At 44.3% G+C, this 16846-nt stretch overlaps 1 protein-coding gene across 1 annotated transcript in view; it reads right to left on the bottom strand.

Moving 5' to 3' along the window:
* The window catches only part of LOC311129219 (interleukin-1 receptor accessory protein-like 1), a gene marked incomplete at both ends in the record, with an annotated part of 126444 nt that extends 109955 nt beyond the window's left edge, over nt 1-16489 (bottom strand). Inside the window, one exon of the mRNA XM_084161522.1 lies at nt 16408-16489. Within this exon, the coding sequence (XP_084017648.1) occupies nt 16408-16489 (82 nt within the window). The remainder of the gene's footprint in view (nt 1-16407) is intronic.
* Between the last annotated feature and the right edge of the window lie 357 nt (nt 16490-16846).

The raw sequence follows: 16846 nt of genomic DNA, 5'->3' as shown, positions 1-16846 counted from the left end.
TACAAAATGAAGCTCCTTATGGGACATTTTTTGCTGAAAATGGGAACATAAGCAACCTTATCTTCCACACAGACCATCCCCTGGCATGCCACAGTGCTATATTAGCATACTACCCCTCTGTTAAGGGAGGGGGGGGGGGGGGTTAGCGATGGGTGGAAACTCAGGATACTAGACAACGAGGACTCTGAGTCAGCTAATATAAATCTCTATTAATCTGGAACAGTATTGGTACAGGGCAACCCCAAACAGTTCCAGCTGGACTTTCACCTAATCAAAGAAATAGCTCAGCAGGTGAAGCTCTCCCTTGAGAAAGATACCCTCACCCCGAGCGAGTCAGACCAGACCTCTTCATTAAATAACCCCACAGACGAGCAACCCCAAGCGGAAAGTCAACTTCACAGCACAGAGTACTACTCCCTCATTGAAATGAAGGATAAATTCACCCAGCTGGAGATAAGGCAGGTGGAGCTGGAACAGCAGGTGATTACACTCCAGTCTGCACAGACCCAGACAACAGTCCAGCACAACAACACCCCCTTAACTAGACCTGGAGAGCTGGAGGTGGAGAGAGACATATCTGCACTCTGGACTGTGGTGAGACAACATCAACATGAGAAAGAGCAGGAGAAGAAGCAGGAGAAGAACAGAGCACTAGAGGAGTGGATCAGAGTGCTGGAGGACAAGGTGAGAATGATGATGGGTGACAGAGAACATCCCACCTATAAAAGGCAGCAGTGCCCACCTTGGCCCGGACCCTAAAGGATATCGCCTTCAACCGCAGACCCAACACCTCACACAGGAGCAACAGATCAACAGACATCCCGCCCAGACACGCGAGACACTCTCCCACACCTGCGGGACCCCCCATTTGCATTTTATTGCATGACATAAGTATTTGATCACCTACCAACCAGTAAGAATTCCGGCTCTCACAGACCTGTTAGTTTTTCTTTAAGAAGCCCTCCTGTTCTCCACTCATTACCTGTATTAACTGCACCTGTTTGAACTCGTTACCTGTATAAAAGACACCTGTCCACACACTGAATCAAACAGACTCCAACCTCTCCACAATGGCCAAGACCAGAGAGCTGTGTAAGGACATCAGGGATACAATTGTAGTCCTGCACAAGCCTGGGATGGGCTACAGGACAATAGGCAAGCAGCTTGGTGAGAAGGCAACAATTTTGGCGCAATTATTAGAAAATGGAAGAAGTTCAAGATGACGGTCAATCACCCTCGGCCTGGGGCTCCATGCAAGATCTAACCTCGTGGGGCATCAATGATCATAAGGAAGGTGAGGGATCAGCCCAGAACTACACGGCAGGACCTGGTCAATGACCTGAAGAGAGCTGGGACCACAGTCTCAAAGAAAACCATTAGTAACACACTACGCCGTCATGGATTAAAATCCTGCAGCGCACGCAAGGTCCCCCTGCTCAAGCCAGTGCATGTCCTGGCCCGTCTGAAGTTTGCCAATGACCATCTGGATGATCCAGAGGAGGAATGGGAAAAGGTCAGGTGGTCTGATGAGACAAAAATAGAGCTTTTTGGTCTAAACTCCACTCGCCGTGTTTGGAGGAAGAAGAAGGATGAATACAACCCCAAGAACACCATCCCAACCGTGAAGCATGGAGGTGGAAACATCATTCTTTGGGGATGCTTTTCTGCAAAGGGGACAGGACGACTGCACCGTATTGAGGGGAGGATGGATGGGGCCATGTATCGCGAGATCTTGGCCAACAACCTCCTTCCCTCAGTAAGAGCATTGAAGATGGGTCGTGGCTGGGTCTTCCAGCATGACAACGACCCGAAACACACAGCCAGGGCAACTAAGGAGTGGCTCCGTAAGAAGCATCTCAAGGTCCTGGAGTGGCTTAGCCAGTCTCCAGACCTGAACCCAATAGAAAATCTTTGGAGGGAGCTGAAAGTCCATATTGCCCAGCGACAGCCCCGAAACCTGATGGATCTGGAGAAGGTCTGTATGGAGGAGTGGGCCAAAATCCCTTCTGCAGTGTGTGCAAACCTGGTCAAGACCTACAGGAAACGTATGATCTCTGTAATTGCAAACAAAGGTTTCTGTACCAAATATTAAGTTCTGCTTTTCTGATGTATCAAATACTTATGTCATGCAATAAAATGCAAATTAATTACTTAAAAATCATACAAATGTGATTTTCTGGATTTTTGTTTTAGATTCCGTCTCTCACAGTTGAAGTGTACCTATGATAAAAATTACAGACCTCTACATGCTTTGTAAGTAGGAAAACCTGCAAAATCGGCAGTGTATCAAATACTTGTTCTCCCCACTGTATATCCCCCCACTAGAATCCCCATACTTTAATGAAGACAGCTTCTCCATCTTGGAGGGGGAAATCAATCATTTCCAGACCCAGGGACATGTACTAGTCTGTGGCGACCTAAATGCCAAAACTGGACAAGAACCTGACACCCTCAGCACACAGGGGGACAAACACCTACCTGTAGGTAACAGCATTCCCTCCCCCATATGCCCCCCAGGCACAACTACGACAACATAACCAACAAAAACTGGTCACAACTCCAGCAGCTCTGTTGCACGCTGGGTATGTACATAGTCAATGGTAGGCTTCGTGAGTAGGCTTTTGACTCAATTTGGCATGAGGGTCTGCTATCCAAATTGATGGAAAGTGGTGTTGGGGGAAAAACATACAACATTATAAAATCCATGTACACAAACAACAAGTGTGCAGTTAAAATTGGCAAAAAACACACACATTTCTTTTCACAGGGCCGTGGGGTGAGACAGGGATGCAGTTTAAGCCCCTCCCTCTTCAACATATATATCAACGAATTGGCGAGGGCACTAGAACAGTCTGCAGCACCCGGCCTCACCCTACTAGAATCTGAAGTCAAATGTCTACTGTTTGCTGATGATCTGGTGCTTCTGTCACCAACCAAGGAGGGCCTCCAGCAGCACCTAGATCTTCTGCACAGATTCTGTCAGACCTGGGCCCTGACAGTACATTTCAGTAAGACAAAAATAATGGTGTTCCAAAAAAGGTCCAGTTGCAAGGACCACAAATACAAATTCCATCTAGACACCGTTGCCCTAGAGCACACAAAAAACTATACATACCTCGGCCTAAACATCAGCGCCACAGGTAACTTCCACAAAGCTGTGAACGATCTGAGAGACAAGGTAAGAAGGGCCTTCTATCCCATCAAAAGGAACATAAAATTCGACATACCAATTAGGATCTGGCTAAAAATAATTGAATCAGTTATAGAACCCATTGCCCTTTATAGTTGTGCGGTCTGGGGTCCGCTCACCAACCAATAATTCACAAAATGGGACAAACACCAAATTGAGACTCTGCATGCAGAATTCTGCAAACATATCCCCTGTGTACAATGAAAAACACAAAATAATGCATGCAGAATTAGGCCGATACCCGCTAATTATCAAAATCCAGAAAAGAGCCATTAAATTCTATAACCACTTAAAAGGAAGCGATTCTCAAACCTTCCATAACAAAGCCATCACCTACAGAGAGATTAACTTTGAGAAGAGTCCCCTAAGTAAGCTGGTCCTGGGGCTCTGTTCACAAACACGAACAGACCCCACAGAGCCCCAGGACAACAACACAATTAGACCCAACCAAATCATGAGAAAACAAAAAGAGAATTACTTGACACATTGGAAAGAATTAACAAAAAAAAACAGCACTAGAATGCTATTTGGCCCTAAACAGAGAGTACACAGTGGCAGAATACCTGACTACTGTGACTGACCCAATCTTAAGGAAAGCTTTGACTATGTACAGACTCAGTGAGCATAGCCTTGCTATTGAGAAAGGCCCCCGTAGGCAAACCTGGCTCTCAAGAGAAGACAGGCTATGTGCACACTGCCCACAAAATGAGGTGGAAACTGAGCTGCACTTCCTAACCTCCTGCCAAATGTATGACTATATTAGAGACACATATTTCCCTCAGATGACAGAGATCCACAAAGAATTTGAAAACAAACCCAATTTTGATAAACTCCCTTATCTACTGGGTGAAATGCCACAGTGTGCCATCACAGCAGCAAGATTTGTGACCTGTTGCCACAAGAAAATGGCAACCAGTGAAGAACAAACACCATTGTAAATACAACCCATATTTATGTTTATTTATTTTCCCATTTGTACTTTAACTATTTGCACATTGTTACAACACTGTATATATACATAATATGACATTTTAAATGTCTTTATTCTTTTGGAAGTTCTGAGTGTAATGTTTACTGTTAATATTTATTGTTTATTTCACTTATGTTTACTATGTACTTCACTTGCTTTGGCAATGTTAACATACGTTTCCCATGCCAATAAAGCCCTTAAATTGAAATTGAAATTGAATTGAGAGAGAGATGAAAAAGAGAAAGAGAGAAAGAGAGAGAAAGAGAGACAGAAAGGAGAGAGAGAGAGATGGTTATGTTAGAGGGCAGTGAGGGTCTCGTGGGCTTTCAATGGAGAGAGAGAGAGAGAGAGAGAGAGAGAGAGAGAGAGAGAGAGAGAGAGAGAGAGAGAGAGAGAGAGAGTGAAAGAGATCAGAGAGGAGAGGAGAAGAGAGGAGATGAGAGAGAGAAGTGGTGCTTAAAGGTGACCCTCGTAGGCTAGTAATGAAGAGATGGGAGGAGGGGAGAAGGGGAGGTAGGATAGAAGAAAAGAGGGAAAAATAAGTGAGCATTCAATCCTGTCATCCCATATATGAGTGATCTCAGTGAATCTGAGATGCTGATTTTTTATGTAATATTTAAGTGATTGATTGTCACTCATCAAAGTGCACAGGATGGATTGCATATATTCATATAGACATGCCTTTCTTCACCTTTATTTTACCAGGTAAGTTGACCTAGAATACATTCTTATTGACAGCAATGGCCTGAGGATGAGTTGCAATGGGAGAGGAGGTCCCCAGCTTTTACTTGACCCATTCAACCCCTCTGCTCTCCCCTTTATGTGCTATGTCCTTCCTAAGCTATTCACCTTGGACTAATTCGGTACGATTAGCAAATCAGGCTATAAAGTCTATCCCACAACCACTCAGTCAAACGAACCATTGACTTGATGCCTGCTTGTAACAGCCCATCAGAATGGAGAGTTGATCCCTGAGATGCCCGAGTGCAGCAGGCCTATCAAGCTGTCAGGCTATCTCCCTTTCAATAACACACACAGGTCAGCGAGTCAACCTCAGAGTCCAGTCGCACAGCCAATCAGGCATGGCAAGTTGATCTTTGATTCTTAGCCTGATTCTCAGTGCGATATTATCCTGCTACTTTGAATTGTGTCTTTGACATCTCAATTACTTTCATAAAAACTTAGAGAGATTGTTGGGTTAGACTGCAGTGTATGGTTTTGGACGGCTTTGCATTCCATTATCCAACCATACTATTTAGAATGAAGTGACATATTGGCCATGCATACTGAATAGCATTTTGTTATGGATATTGGAATACAGGTGTTTTTGCAACTATATTCTATATTTCGGTTGTATTGGAGGGGGGTGTTCATTTGGATACAAGATCTACCTACATCTGCAGTGGGTAAGGATAATGATATGGTGATGATGACAAAGAATGAGTGAATTGAGAACAGATAGATGGAGGGAGATGAGGAAGAGGAGATGGTGAGAAAAAGAGAGAGAGAGAAATTAAGAGACGAGAAACACAGGAAATGAAGGAAGGAGGAAGGGAGAGGGAGGGAGAGATGGAGAGAGGGAGGCAGCACTATTTGCAGTAGATTAGTTGTTATGGTGACAAGCAGTGGAGAAAGGGAGGTAGTTGTCAGGGAGATGGGGCTGTATTGGGCTAATAATGACATGTAAATGAAAACACGAAGCAGACCAGACTCTTTGGTCTTTTAAAAACCTGCTGTATGTAAAATATGTGTGCTATAGCTTGGAAAAATACATAAATGTGACTCTAGATGACACCATAATGATGTTTGTTTCAAACATTAGGGCTGTTTTCCTAAAGAAGTTCATCCGCTTCATGTTTTGTTTCCTTGCCAAGACTTGGTTTCGCAGCCAGACCAAACGTGATACAAGTCAGTATTCGACATCCATCCATGTCTGAGGACGTCGGGAGATGACGTGGAAACCGACCACTAGGGGCAACAGTGAGTGCTGTTACCTTCAAGTAGGTTTTGGTTGCAAGGGTGTTGTGGATGGCGTTAGCGGATGAGCGTAAGCATCTGCTTCTGGTGCCAAAGGCTGCATGTTCGCATTCAGTGACAAAATATTTTTTTGATTTCTGTTTTAAGCCTATCCCAAACCTTAACCCTTACCTGAACCATTCGGAGTTAATGCCTAAACTTAACCCTAACCTTAAACATTCTGAGTTAATGCCTAAACTTAACCTTAACCACTTAACCAAAATGTGGCGTTTGAGAAACATGGATGAACGTCTAATTCTGACGTGAGACTGTGAGAGCTAGTTAGGTATCGTCCTGGCCTTAGTCTGAGTGGGTGCCAGGATTTCCCCCTCATTCTCAGCATGGAGTGCACTCATTTTTTGTGTGTGTGTGTTTCTACAGTACAGGTGGGTGGGTGTGCCTGTCTGTGAGAATTAAGACGTTTGACAGCGCCTCGGCTGTGTGCGGATCATTAATTGTAGTTTAAATGCCCTCTGGGAGCTTTCTCGGCTGCTGGTCTTTGTAGTTCTGCTGCCTCTGGGTCTTCCCTCAGGGCATTCCTAAAGCAGATGGAGTAATTAACAACAGACAGCATTACTGTCAAAGGCTCACAGTGGGTATGCAGAGAGCTGTCACCATCGCACACACACACACACACACACACATACAGAAAATGACAACACACACACCACACCTTTGCGTCGCACCAGGTGCACAGCACAACTCTGGCCATTCTGGTAACATTCTGGTAACATATCAATCTAACAGCACACCAAAGGACAGAGAGTGACCAATCAAAAAGCACTTCAGTGGAAAGTACAAAGGATGACCCAATCAAATGACAACTCATAGCATATGTTGCAGTGTAGCATCACATCAGAGACAGCTAGAGTCGTTGCCTGCCCACCGACACGGAAATCGAATTAGCATTATAAAACAAATCTCCATCAAAATCCGTCAGTTTAAGCTAGAGATACAGTATCTGTTTTTTTTGCATGGGCTGAGCCTCAATCCACCGCATCCGCCGATGTCAGCCTTCTGCATTTGCGGTGGAAGGTGGCAGAGCTACAGCGGTTTACCAGACCAGGAGTGAACCGAAAATTGCTATACGACCCCCGCAGGGGTTACAGGACTCATCTGAAGGTAGCCTGGTACCGGGCCAAAAAATTAATGGAAGTGAATAGGGCATTTCCACGTCAAAGGTATACGGGTCATTCCATGGTAAAAAAAAAATATTTATTTATTTTGCTTCTTATATCTCTCAGATATAGGACAGACACTTCAAAACACTTCAAAACGTTTTGATAGATTTTTTGACCATCTGTTTTTCCATCAATAAATGTGTTATTCAATGCGTTTCAATGGGCTAATAGCAGAAAGGCCCAATTCAATGTTTCATCAAAATTAAAATTAAAATACATACCTACATGGGTCCTAAAATTCTAATTAAAATAGCTAAATGATCCGTAGTATGACCATCTTAAAACAATTCCATATGTTGCTTAGTAGAACACCACCAAGGCTTAGACTAAATGGTGTTGATGTCTGTTCTCCTATCCAAACACAATTCATGCTATTCAGTTACATTTAATTACCAGAATTATTAGTCTGTAATGTGATACATTTGCACACATGCGCCAACGCACCCACACACACAGAGCATTATAGTTGCCCCATAAACACGTGTCCACACAAGTAACAAGTAATTGTGTAAACGCATGCATAACTTTTTTGGTTACTACATGATTCCATATGTGTGATTTCATAGTTTTGATGTCTTCACTATTATTCTACAATGTAAAAATAAAGAAAAACCCTTGAATGAGCAGGTGTGTCCAAACTTTTGACTGGTAGTGTATACAGTGAGGGGAAAAAGTATTTGATCCCCTGCTGATTTTATATGTTTGCCCACTGACAAAGACATGGTCAGTCTATAATTTTAATGGTAGGTTTATTTGAACAGTGAGAGACAGAATAACAACAAAAAAATCCAGAAAAACGCATGTCAAAAATGTTATAAATTGATTTGCATTTTAATGAGGGAAATAAGTATTTGACCCCTCTGCAAAACATGACTTAGTACTTGGTGGCAAAACCCTTGTTGGCAATCACAGAGGTCAGACGTTTCTTGTAGTTGGCCATCAGGTTTGTACACATCTCAGGAGGGATTTTGTCCCACTCCTCTTTGCAGATCTTCTCCAAATCATTAAGGTTTTGAGGCTGACGTTTGGCAACTCGAACCTTCAGCTCTCTCCACAGATTTTCTATGGGATTAAGGTCTGGAGACTGGCTAGGCCACTCCAGGACCTTAATGTGCTTCTTCTTGAGCCACTCCTTTGTTGCCTTGGCCGTGTGTTTTGGGTCATTGTCATGCTGGAATACCCATCCACGACACATTTTCAATGCCCTGGCTGAGGGAAGGAGGTTCTCACCCAAGATTTGACGGTACATGTCCCCGTCCATCGTCCCTTTGTTGTCCTGTCCCCTTAGCAGAAAAACACCCCCAAAGCATAATGTTTCCACCTCCATGTTTGACGGTGGGGATGGTGTTCTTGGGGTCATAGGCAGCATTCCTCCTCCTCCAAACACAGCGAGTTGAGTTGATGCCAAAGACCTCGATTTTGGTCTCATCTGACCACAACACTTTCACCCAGTTCTCCTCTGAATCATTCAGATGTTCATTGGCAAACTTCAGACGGGCCTGTATATGTGCTTTCTTGAGCAGGGGGACCTTGCGGGCGCTGCAGGATTTCAGTCCTTCACAGCGTATTGTGTTACCAATTGTTTTCTTGGTGACTATGGTCCCAGCTGCCTTGAGATCATTGACAAGATCCTCCCGTGTAGTTCTGGGCTGATTCCTCACCATTCTCATGATCATTGCAACTCCACGAGGTGAGATCTTGCATGGAGCCCCAGGCCGAGGGAGATTGACAGTTCTTTTGTGTTTCTTCCATTTCCGAATAATCGCACCAACTGTTGTCACCTTCTCACCAAGCTGCTTGGCGATGGTCTTGTAGCCCATTCCAGCCTTGTGTAGGTCTACAATCTTGTCTCTGACATCCTTGGAGAGCTCTTTGGTCTTGGCCATGGTGGAGTTTGGAATCTGACTGATTGATTGCTTCTATGGACAGGTGTCTTTTATACAGGTAACAAGCTGAGATTAGGAGCACTCCCTTTAAGAGTGTGCTCCTAATCTCAGCTCGTTACCTGTATAAAAGACACCTGGGAGACAGACATCTTTCTAATTGAGAGGGGGTCAAATACTTATTTCCCTCATTAAAATGCAAATCAATTTATAACATTTTTGACATGCGTTTTTCTGGATTATTTTGTTGTTATTCTGTCTCTCACTGTTCAAATAAACCTACCATTAAAATGATAGACTGATCATTTCTTTGTCAGTGGGCAAACATACAGAATCAGCAAGGGATCAAATACTTTTTTCCCTCACTGTATATATAGAGAAAGAAAGACGGAGAGGATGAGAGAGAGAAAAAGAGAGGGAGTGATAGAAAGCTAGCTATAATAGAGATAAAGAGAGGGCGGGAGAGCGATAGAGAGTGAGGGTGAGAGAGAAAAATAGATCGAGAGAAAGCGAGAGCCACATATGCACAGGGATGCTCTGGGTGGTTCCTATATCCACATACTCCAGCAGCAGGAGGAGGGCAGGAGAGAGCAACACTAGGCAGGAGGCCATTTAATCTCCAATAGTATGCTAGTAGTGATCAATCTCCCTGCACAGTGTTCTTGCAGACCAGGCAATTCCTCACAATTTAGAGAGGGAGATATTGACTAGGGGTGGACAGCGTCCGTCCGTCCGTCTGTCTGTTTGTGTGTCATACAGTTGGGTCTTGGTTAATCAGAGTTATCTTGTTCTGTAATCATTATCAATAAATCCATCACTAGCACATACGTACAGGTAACTGACAAAATAATCAAACCAATTGAGTAAATGAGGGACATAAAGCATATTGAAAGCAGGTGCTTCCACATACAGTAGGTGTGGTTCCTGAGTTAATTAAGCAAATAACATCCCATCATGCTTACGGTCATGTATAAAAATGCTGAGAAGGCCATCATTTTGGCTACCATGGCTATGCCCCCATAGGATGACAATGTCCCCATCCACAGGGCACGAGTGGTCACTGAATGGTTTGATGAGCATGGAAACGATGTAATCCATATACCATGGCTGTATCAGCCACCAGATCTCAACCAAAGAGAACACGAGAGAGAGAGAAGACAGAGAACACCAACAGAGATGCAGGATATCATCATTCTAGAAATGCCAAGCAGGCAGATCAATGGTTCCATGTTATACTGTCTATTGCCATTCATCAGTGTGTACACATGTCAATACAGACCACTAGCCTGTCAATACACCATTATACTCTCTTCCTGAGATAGAAATGAATGGCAGCAAATAATACTCAATACCAACAGCACTGTAAGACACACACACACACACAGGCGACAAGCTTTCATTGCATCTAACTTGTTTATTTGATACATTCCACATGTGAAGGAACAACAGCACACAGTAGGTGTGACACTGACTCTTCAATAAAATAAATGAAATAAATAAATATTAGATTGGTTGTGAGTGAAGTGACGTCCCTGCCCTGACAATGAACTTTGAGCCCTTGGAGAAACGCTACTATATCGAAAGTGTAATCTATTATAATCTGTTGATCTTTGATCACACAAACCTTCCAGGGTCCCTACACCTTGAGCCCAGGCATGTCCACAGGAGCTATCTAAGAGTGTTGTATTCCACGGCAGGGTAATGTTCTCTACCCTCCCCACAGACTGTGTTTAGAAGCCATTACTCCAGGAGCGGGCCCGCTGAGCAGGATGTGTTTAGTGATGTGTATTGTTTGGCTTTCAGACGACTTTAGGGAGTTCATCAATAGACCATCTCTGCCTCTCTAAATCCCCTTTCTCTGTCTGTCTCGTCTCTCCATGCCTCTGTTTACCGTCTCTCTCTCTCAATCCAATACAAAGGGCGTTATTGGCATGGAAAACATATGTTTAGATCTCTCTCTCTCTCTCTCTCTCTCTGTTTCCCCTCTTAGGGCCCGGAGTTTTTCCTGCCAGGGCATGTCTTTAGGCGAGGGAATACTCCTGGGTCCCTGAAGTTTGTCTGTGTTGGAGAGGTCTGGTCTACAGGGTGTCTAACTGACAGGCTGGGGGAGCAAATTTACATTTAACATTTTTACATTTTAGTCATTTAGCAGACGCTCTTATCCAGAGTGACTTACAGTTAGTGAATGCATACATGTTTTGTTTTTTTGTTTGTTTTTTCATACTGGCCCCCCGTGGGAAACGAACCCACATCCCTGCCGGCCAAACCCTCCCCTACCTTGGACGACGCTGGACCAATTGTGCGCCGCCCGACCTGGACACTGTCAACACACAAATCTAACACACTGTCAACCTGGTCTTGGTCTGTCCACCGCACAATCACACAGCACTGGAAGACATATGGACTGGTCAGACTGAGTCTAAACACACACTGACGCTGATGGAAACACACACACACACACACACACACACTCTCCACAGAAACCAAGCGCAAACAACTATTTCCTCCAATTACTATTCAATTTTGCAGTGTCTGGCTGGTCATTAAAACCATTGCCAGTGTCAAGCACAGGGTGAGAATGAACACACACACACACACACACACACACACACACACACACACACAGTATAACAGCCATGGGGAAAGTCATTAGCTGAAATAACACAAGCACAGCCGGACTCTACATCGAATAATTATGGGATTTCGGAGCGCTGCAAACTCTGGGAATGCTATCCGGACAGTGGGATGGGAAAATCAATTGAATAGCAGCTTTATCCACTCTCTCCAGAGGCCTAATTAAGCTTTCCCTGCCGATCAAGGCTACAGAATACCAAACGATTCCCACATCCTACATTCTGAACAATAGAGAATTCCCATTAGATCCAAATGCTGCATAGATAGAGTAATGGAAAAAAACTGTGTTCCAAACAAAAGAAACAAAATCCTCCTTAGTGAATTTCATAAAAATATAAAAATAGTGAAAACATTACAAAAGTTATCCTTTATAGATAAAACATGTTTTTGGAACACTTCACATGAAAACACTGGGATTCTTTTACATACTTTAACACCTGAATCAACACTACAAATGTTACAGTGAAAAATCAACACTAGGCCAATTTACTATGCAGAAACAATTTAACCAATTAAGGGAAAACATAAATAACTCAACAAAAGACAGAAAACCACATTCAGTCAAACTAACCACTCACACATTATACACAACTCCTTGAGCTGCCCACTAAGGAAAACCAGAAAAAACCAGATAAAACTCCACATAGATAAACACGCCAGCCAGGCTACATAACAGACAATCCAGACAGTCATACAGCTTACATAACACTGTCATAAGAGTGACATACCACCATCAGAACCCTAACCTAACTCAACCTAACCAGTGACAACTGAGTGCTTATGAAGACATCTTGTCTTCATCTTGTCTGCCCATAGATACTATATGAGTAGTAATAATCATGATAATGGCTAAAGAAACAGCTGACGTCTCACACACACACACACACACACACACATATACACAGCTTGTTTCCCGTGAACTGTCAGGACTTTTTGGGGAGTAAAAATATATACCCATTCAAAATCCTATTTTCCCTAACCGCTAACCCTAAAGTAGGAAAACACACACACACGGTTGGAGGGGTTGAGAGGTTAGGGGATCAGTGCAAGACTGTCGTCACCTCCTCTCTGGTAGGAAGAGATGATTTATAGGAGAAGTGTGTCTATAACCTACACTATATCTGGTTAACCTCTAACAAGTCAGCATGTTGTCCCTCTCCAGCTGAAACACATAATTCATGGCTAAGGTGCAGTGCCCCTCTACCCTTTGTGTCTGTCTGTGTTCCTCCGTCTGGAAAACCTTTATAAAGGTCATCCTTTAAAGCCTGAGACATGTCCTCCACCATGTCCGCCCTTCACAAACACAAGTAAGCCCAGGGCTGGAGCCAGGGGTAAATGACATGGAGATGGGGGGTAGGACCAGTGCTTTCCCTCTAACACACCCATTCCCTCTGCTCTAATGAAAGGTAAACAACATGGATACAGAGGCCCTGGGAGAGGGACTGTATACAGAAGAGCTCAACACAGGCAAACACACACATATATTGCACATATGCGCACGAGCATACACACACACACACAGGCGTAAGCACGTACAGTGGGGGAGAACAAGTATTTGATACAATGCCGATTTTGCAGGTTTTCCTACTTACAAAGCATGTAGAGGTCTGTAATTTTTATCATAGGTACACTTCAACTGTGAGAGACAGAATCTAAAACAAAAATCCAGAAAATCACATTGTATGATTTGTAAGTAATTAATTTGCATTTTATTGCATGACATAAGTATTTGATCACCTACCAACCAGTAAGAATTCCAGCTCTCATAGACCTGTTAGTTTTTCTTTAAGAAGCCCTCCTGTTCTCCACTCATTACCTGTATTAACTGCACCTGTTTGAACTCGTTACCTGTATAAAAGACACCTGTCCACACAATGAATCAAACAGACTCCAACCTCTCCACAATGGCCAAGACCAGAGAGCTGTGTAAGGACATCAGGGATACAATTGTAGACCTGCACAAGGCTGGGATGGGCTACAGGACAATAGGCAAGCAGCTTGGTGAGAAGGCAACAACTGTTGGCGCAATTATTAGAAAATTGAAGAAGTTCAAGATAACGGTCAATCACCCTCGGTCTGGGGCTCCATGCAAGATCTCACCTTGTGGGGCATCAATGATCATGAGGAAGGTGAGGGATCAGCCCAGAACTACACGGCAGGACCTGGTCAATGACCTGAAGAGAGCTGGGACCACAGTCTCAAAGAAAACCATTAGTAACACTACGCCGTCATGGATTAAAATCCTGCAGCGCACGCAAGGTCCCCCTGCTCAAGCCAGCGCATTTCCAGGCCCGTCTGAAGTTTGCCAATGACCATCTGGATAACCCAGAGTAGGAATGGGAGAAGGTCATGTGGTCTGATGAGACAAAAATAGAGCTTTTTGGTCTAAACTCCACTCGCCGTGTATGGAGGAAGAAGAAGGATGAGTACAACCCCAAGAACACCATCCCAACCGTGAAGCATGGAGGTGGAAACATCATTCTTTGGGGATGCTTTTCTGCAAAGGGGACAGGACGACTGCACCGTATTGAGGGGAGGATGGATGGGGCCATGTATCGCGAGATCTTGGCCAACAACCTCCTTCCCTCAGTAAGAGCATTGAAGATGGGTTGTGGCTGGGTCTTCCAGCATGACAACGACCCGAAACACACAGCCAGGGCAACTAAGGAGTGGCTCCGTAAGAACCATCCCTGCTGCAGTGTGTGCAAACCTGGTCAAGACCTACAGGAAACGTATGATCTCTGTAATTGCAAACAAAGATTTCTGTACCAAATATTAAGTTCTGCTTTTCTGATGTATCAAATACTTATGTCATGCAATAAAATGCAAATTACTTAAAAATCCTACAATGTGATTTTCTGGATTTTTGTTTTAGATTCAGTCTCTCACAGTTGAAGTGTACCTATGATAAAAATTACAGACCTCTACATGCTTTGTAAGTAGGAAAACCTGCAAAATCGGCAGTGTATCAAATACTTGTTCTCCCCAATGTACACACATACGAGCGCACACACTCTCTCGCTCACATACACACACACACACACATACTGCAGTTAGACCATAGCGGGTCAATTCAGTACTTTACCTGGTAATGAACCGACTAGTCTCTGTGCTCGATCCCACACCGATTCACCTGTCCAGTTCACTTTAGGGCTATCGAGTCACTTTGGACTATTGAGATGCACCCATGAATTTCCTCAGCCCTGAGTATGTCTTACATGCTGACTACACCGCGCACGTGCGTGTGTCCGCGTGCGCCATCGTGCGCATGTTGATTTTGTCCATCCACACCAGACGCGATCAGGACATGCAGGTTGAAATATCAAAATGAACTCTGAACCATCTCGGTACTCCCGAGTGGCGCAGTGGTCTAGAGATTCTGGTTCGAATCCAGGCTCTGTCGTAGCCGGCCGTGACCGGGAGACCCATGGGGCGGCGCACAATTGACCCAGCGTCATCCAGGGTAGGGGAGGGAATGGCCGGTAGGGATGTTGGTAGAGCACGGCGTTTGCATTGCCAGGGTTGTGGGTTGTCTTCTTCGTTTTGTGTGCATTACCACCACCAACTGGACTGAAGTGTGGACCTCAATTCATCTTTCAATCACCCACATGGGTATATGCTCCTAAAAACCAATGAGGAGATGGGAGAGGCGGGACTTGCAGCGCGTCAAGTGTCAAAAATAGAACTAAGTTCTATTTTAGCGCCTGGCTACGCTGACGCTCGTTGACGCGCGCAAGCAGTTTGGATGAAATTATTGAATAACATGTATGTGTACCTTTATTTTGCAACACTCGTGCACGCAACACGGGCGGTGTGGTCAGCATGTTAAAGACCCTGTGCCTGTTTTTGGGCCTCAGTCATTGACCGTCTGCAGCAGCTATTTAGCTCACTGAAACTGATTACTCTCAGCTCTATCAATTCCTGTCATGAACAAAGTTTCTCTAATCAATCTTTTCTCCCATCCATTTTCTTCTTCGACCTTTGCATTTGTTCACAATTGATGCTCAATTTGGTGCTGTTTAGAGCCAAAATGAGTTTCGCATTAGCCCATGGCGACCCTGAGACAGAGCGATAAGATTACTTGGTGTTTGCCAGTCTCTCTCGTTGCATGGGAGGGAATGCTAGCTAGCTCTGAGAAGTGTCATTTAGTATGTCAGTCATGTTTAAAATGCAGATATGCAGGCAGGTAATCATGCTCCGTCCACCCACAAAGACAGACAAAAATGTCAATTTCACATTTAAAAACCTCATCAGACATATAGTGGATGAGATTGACATAGGATTTACATTGGGAAGGGGAATGCCCTATGCAATTACCTCAGCTCTATTTCTTTCATTAAGGTTAGTGGAGACTCACACACACACGGGCACATGCACACACAAACACACACAAACACACCTCAACTATGTGACGAGAATTCCTGGAACTACTAACATTTGCCATTAAAACAGACGTCTAGCTCAATCTCCCAACTCAGGTGGGAGGAGCCTCAAGAAACCGGAAGTAGAGAGAGGAAGAGGAAGTGTACATACCTGAGCCTCTCTTGGAGACTGTCTTCATGCTGCGGGACAGGGTGACGTACAGCAGGATCAGGAGAGGGCTAGGAGGCCTCATCTTCCCCTTGACCTGACAGCCTAAGATACAGAGGGAGAGCGAGAGCGAGAGCGAGAGAGAGAGAGAGAGAGAGAGAGAGAGAGAGAGAGAGAGAGAGAGAGAGAGAGAGAGAGAGAGAGAGGGTAGAAAGATAGAGAGAGAGAGAGGAAAGATAGAGGGAGAGTGAGAGAGAGAGAGAGAAGTCAGTCATCTTTCAAGAGAAGGTAAAGTTGTCCCCTGTCCCCCACATCGTAGATAACACAGCCCTCAGAGAACAAAGATGTTATATTAAACCCACACACACACTCACGTACGCACTCTCGCACACACTCCTTTACTTACATTCCCCTAATGGCGTCTAATGATTTCTCTTGTGAT

Source organism: Coregonus lavaretus (genome assembly GCF_964263955.1).
Source record: "Coregonus lavaretus genome assembly, chromosome: 5".
Lineage (NCBI taxonomy): Eukaryota > Metazoa > Chordata > Actinopteri > Salmoniformes > Salmonidae > Coregonus > Coregonus lavaretus.
Note: the sequence above shows the minus strand (reverse complement) of the source record. Positions and strands in the feature narration are given on the sequence as shown.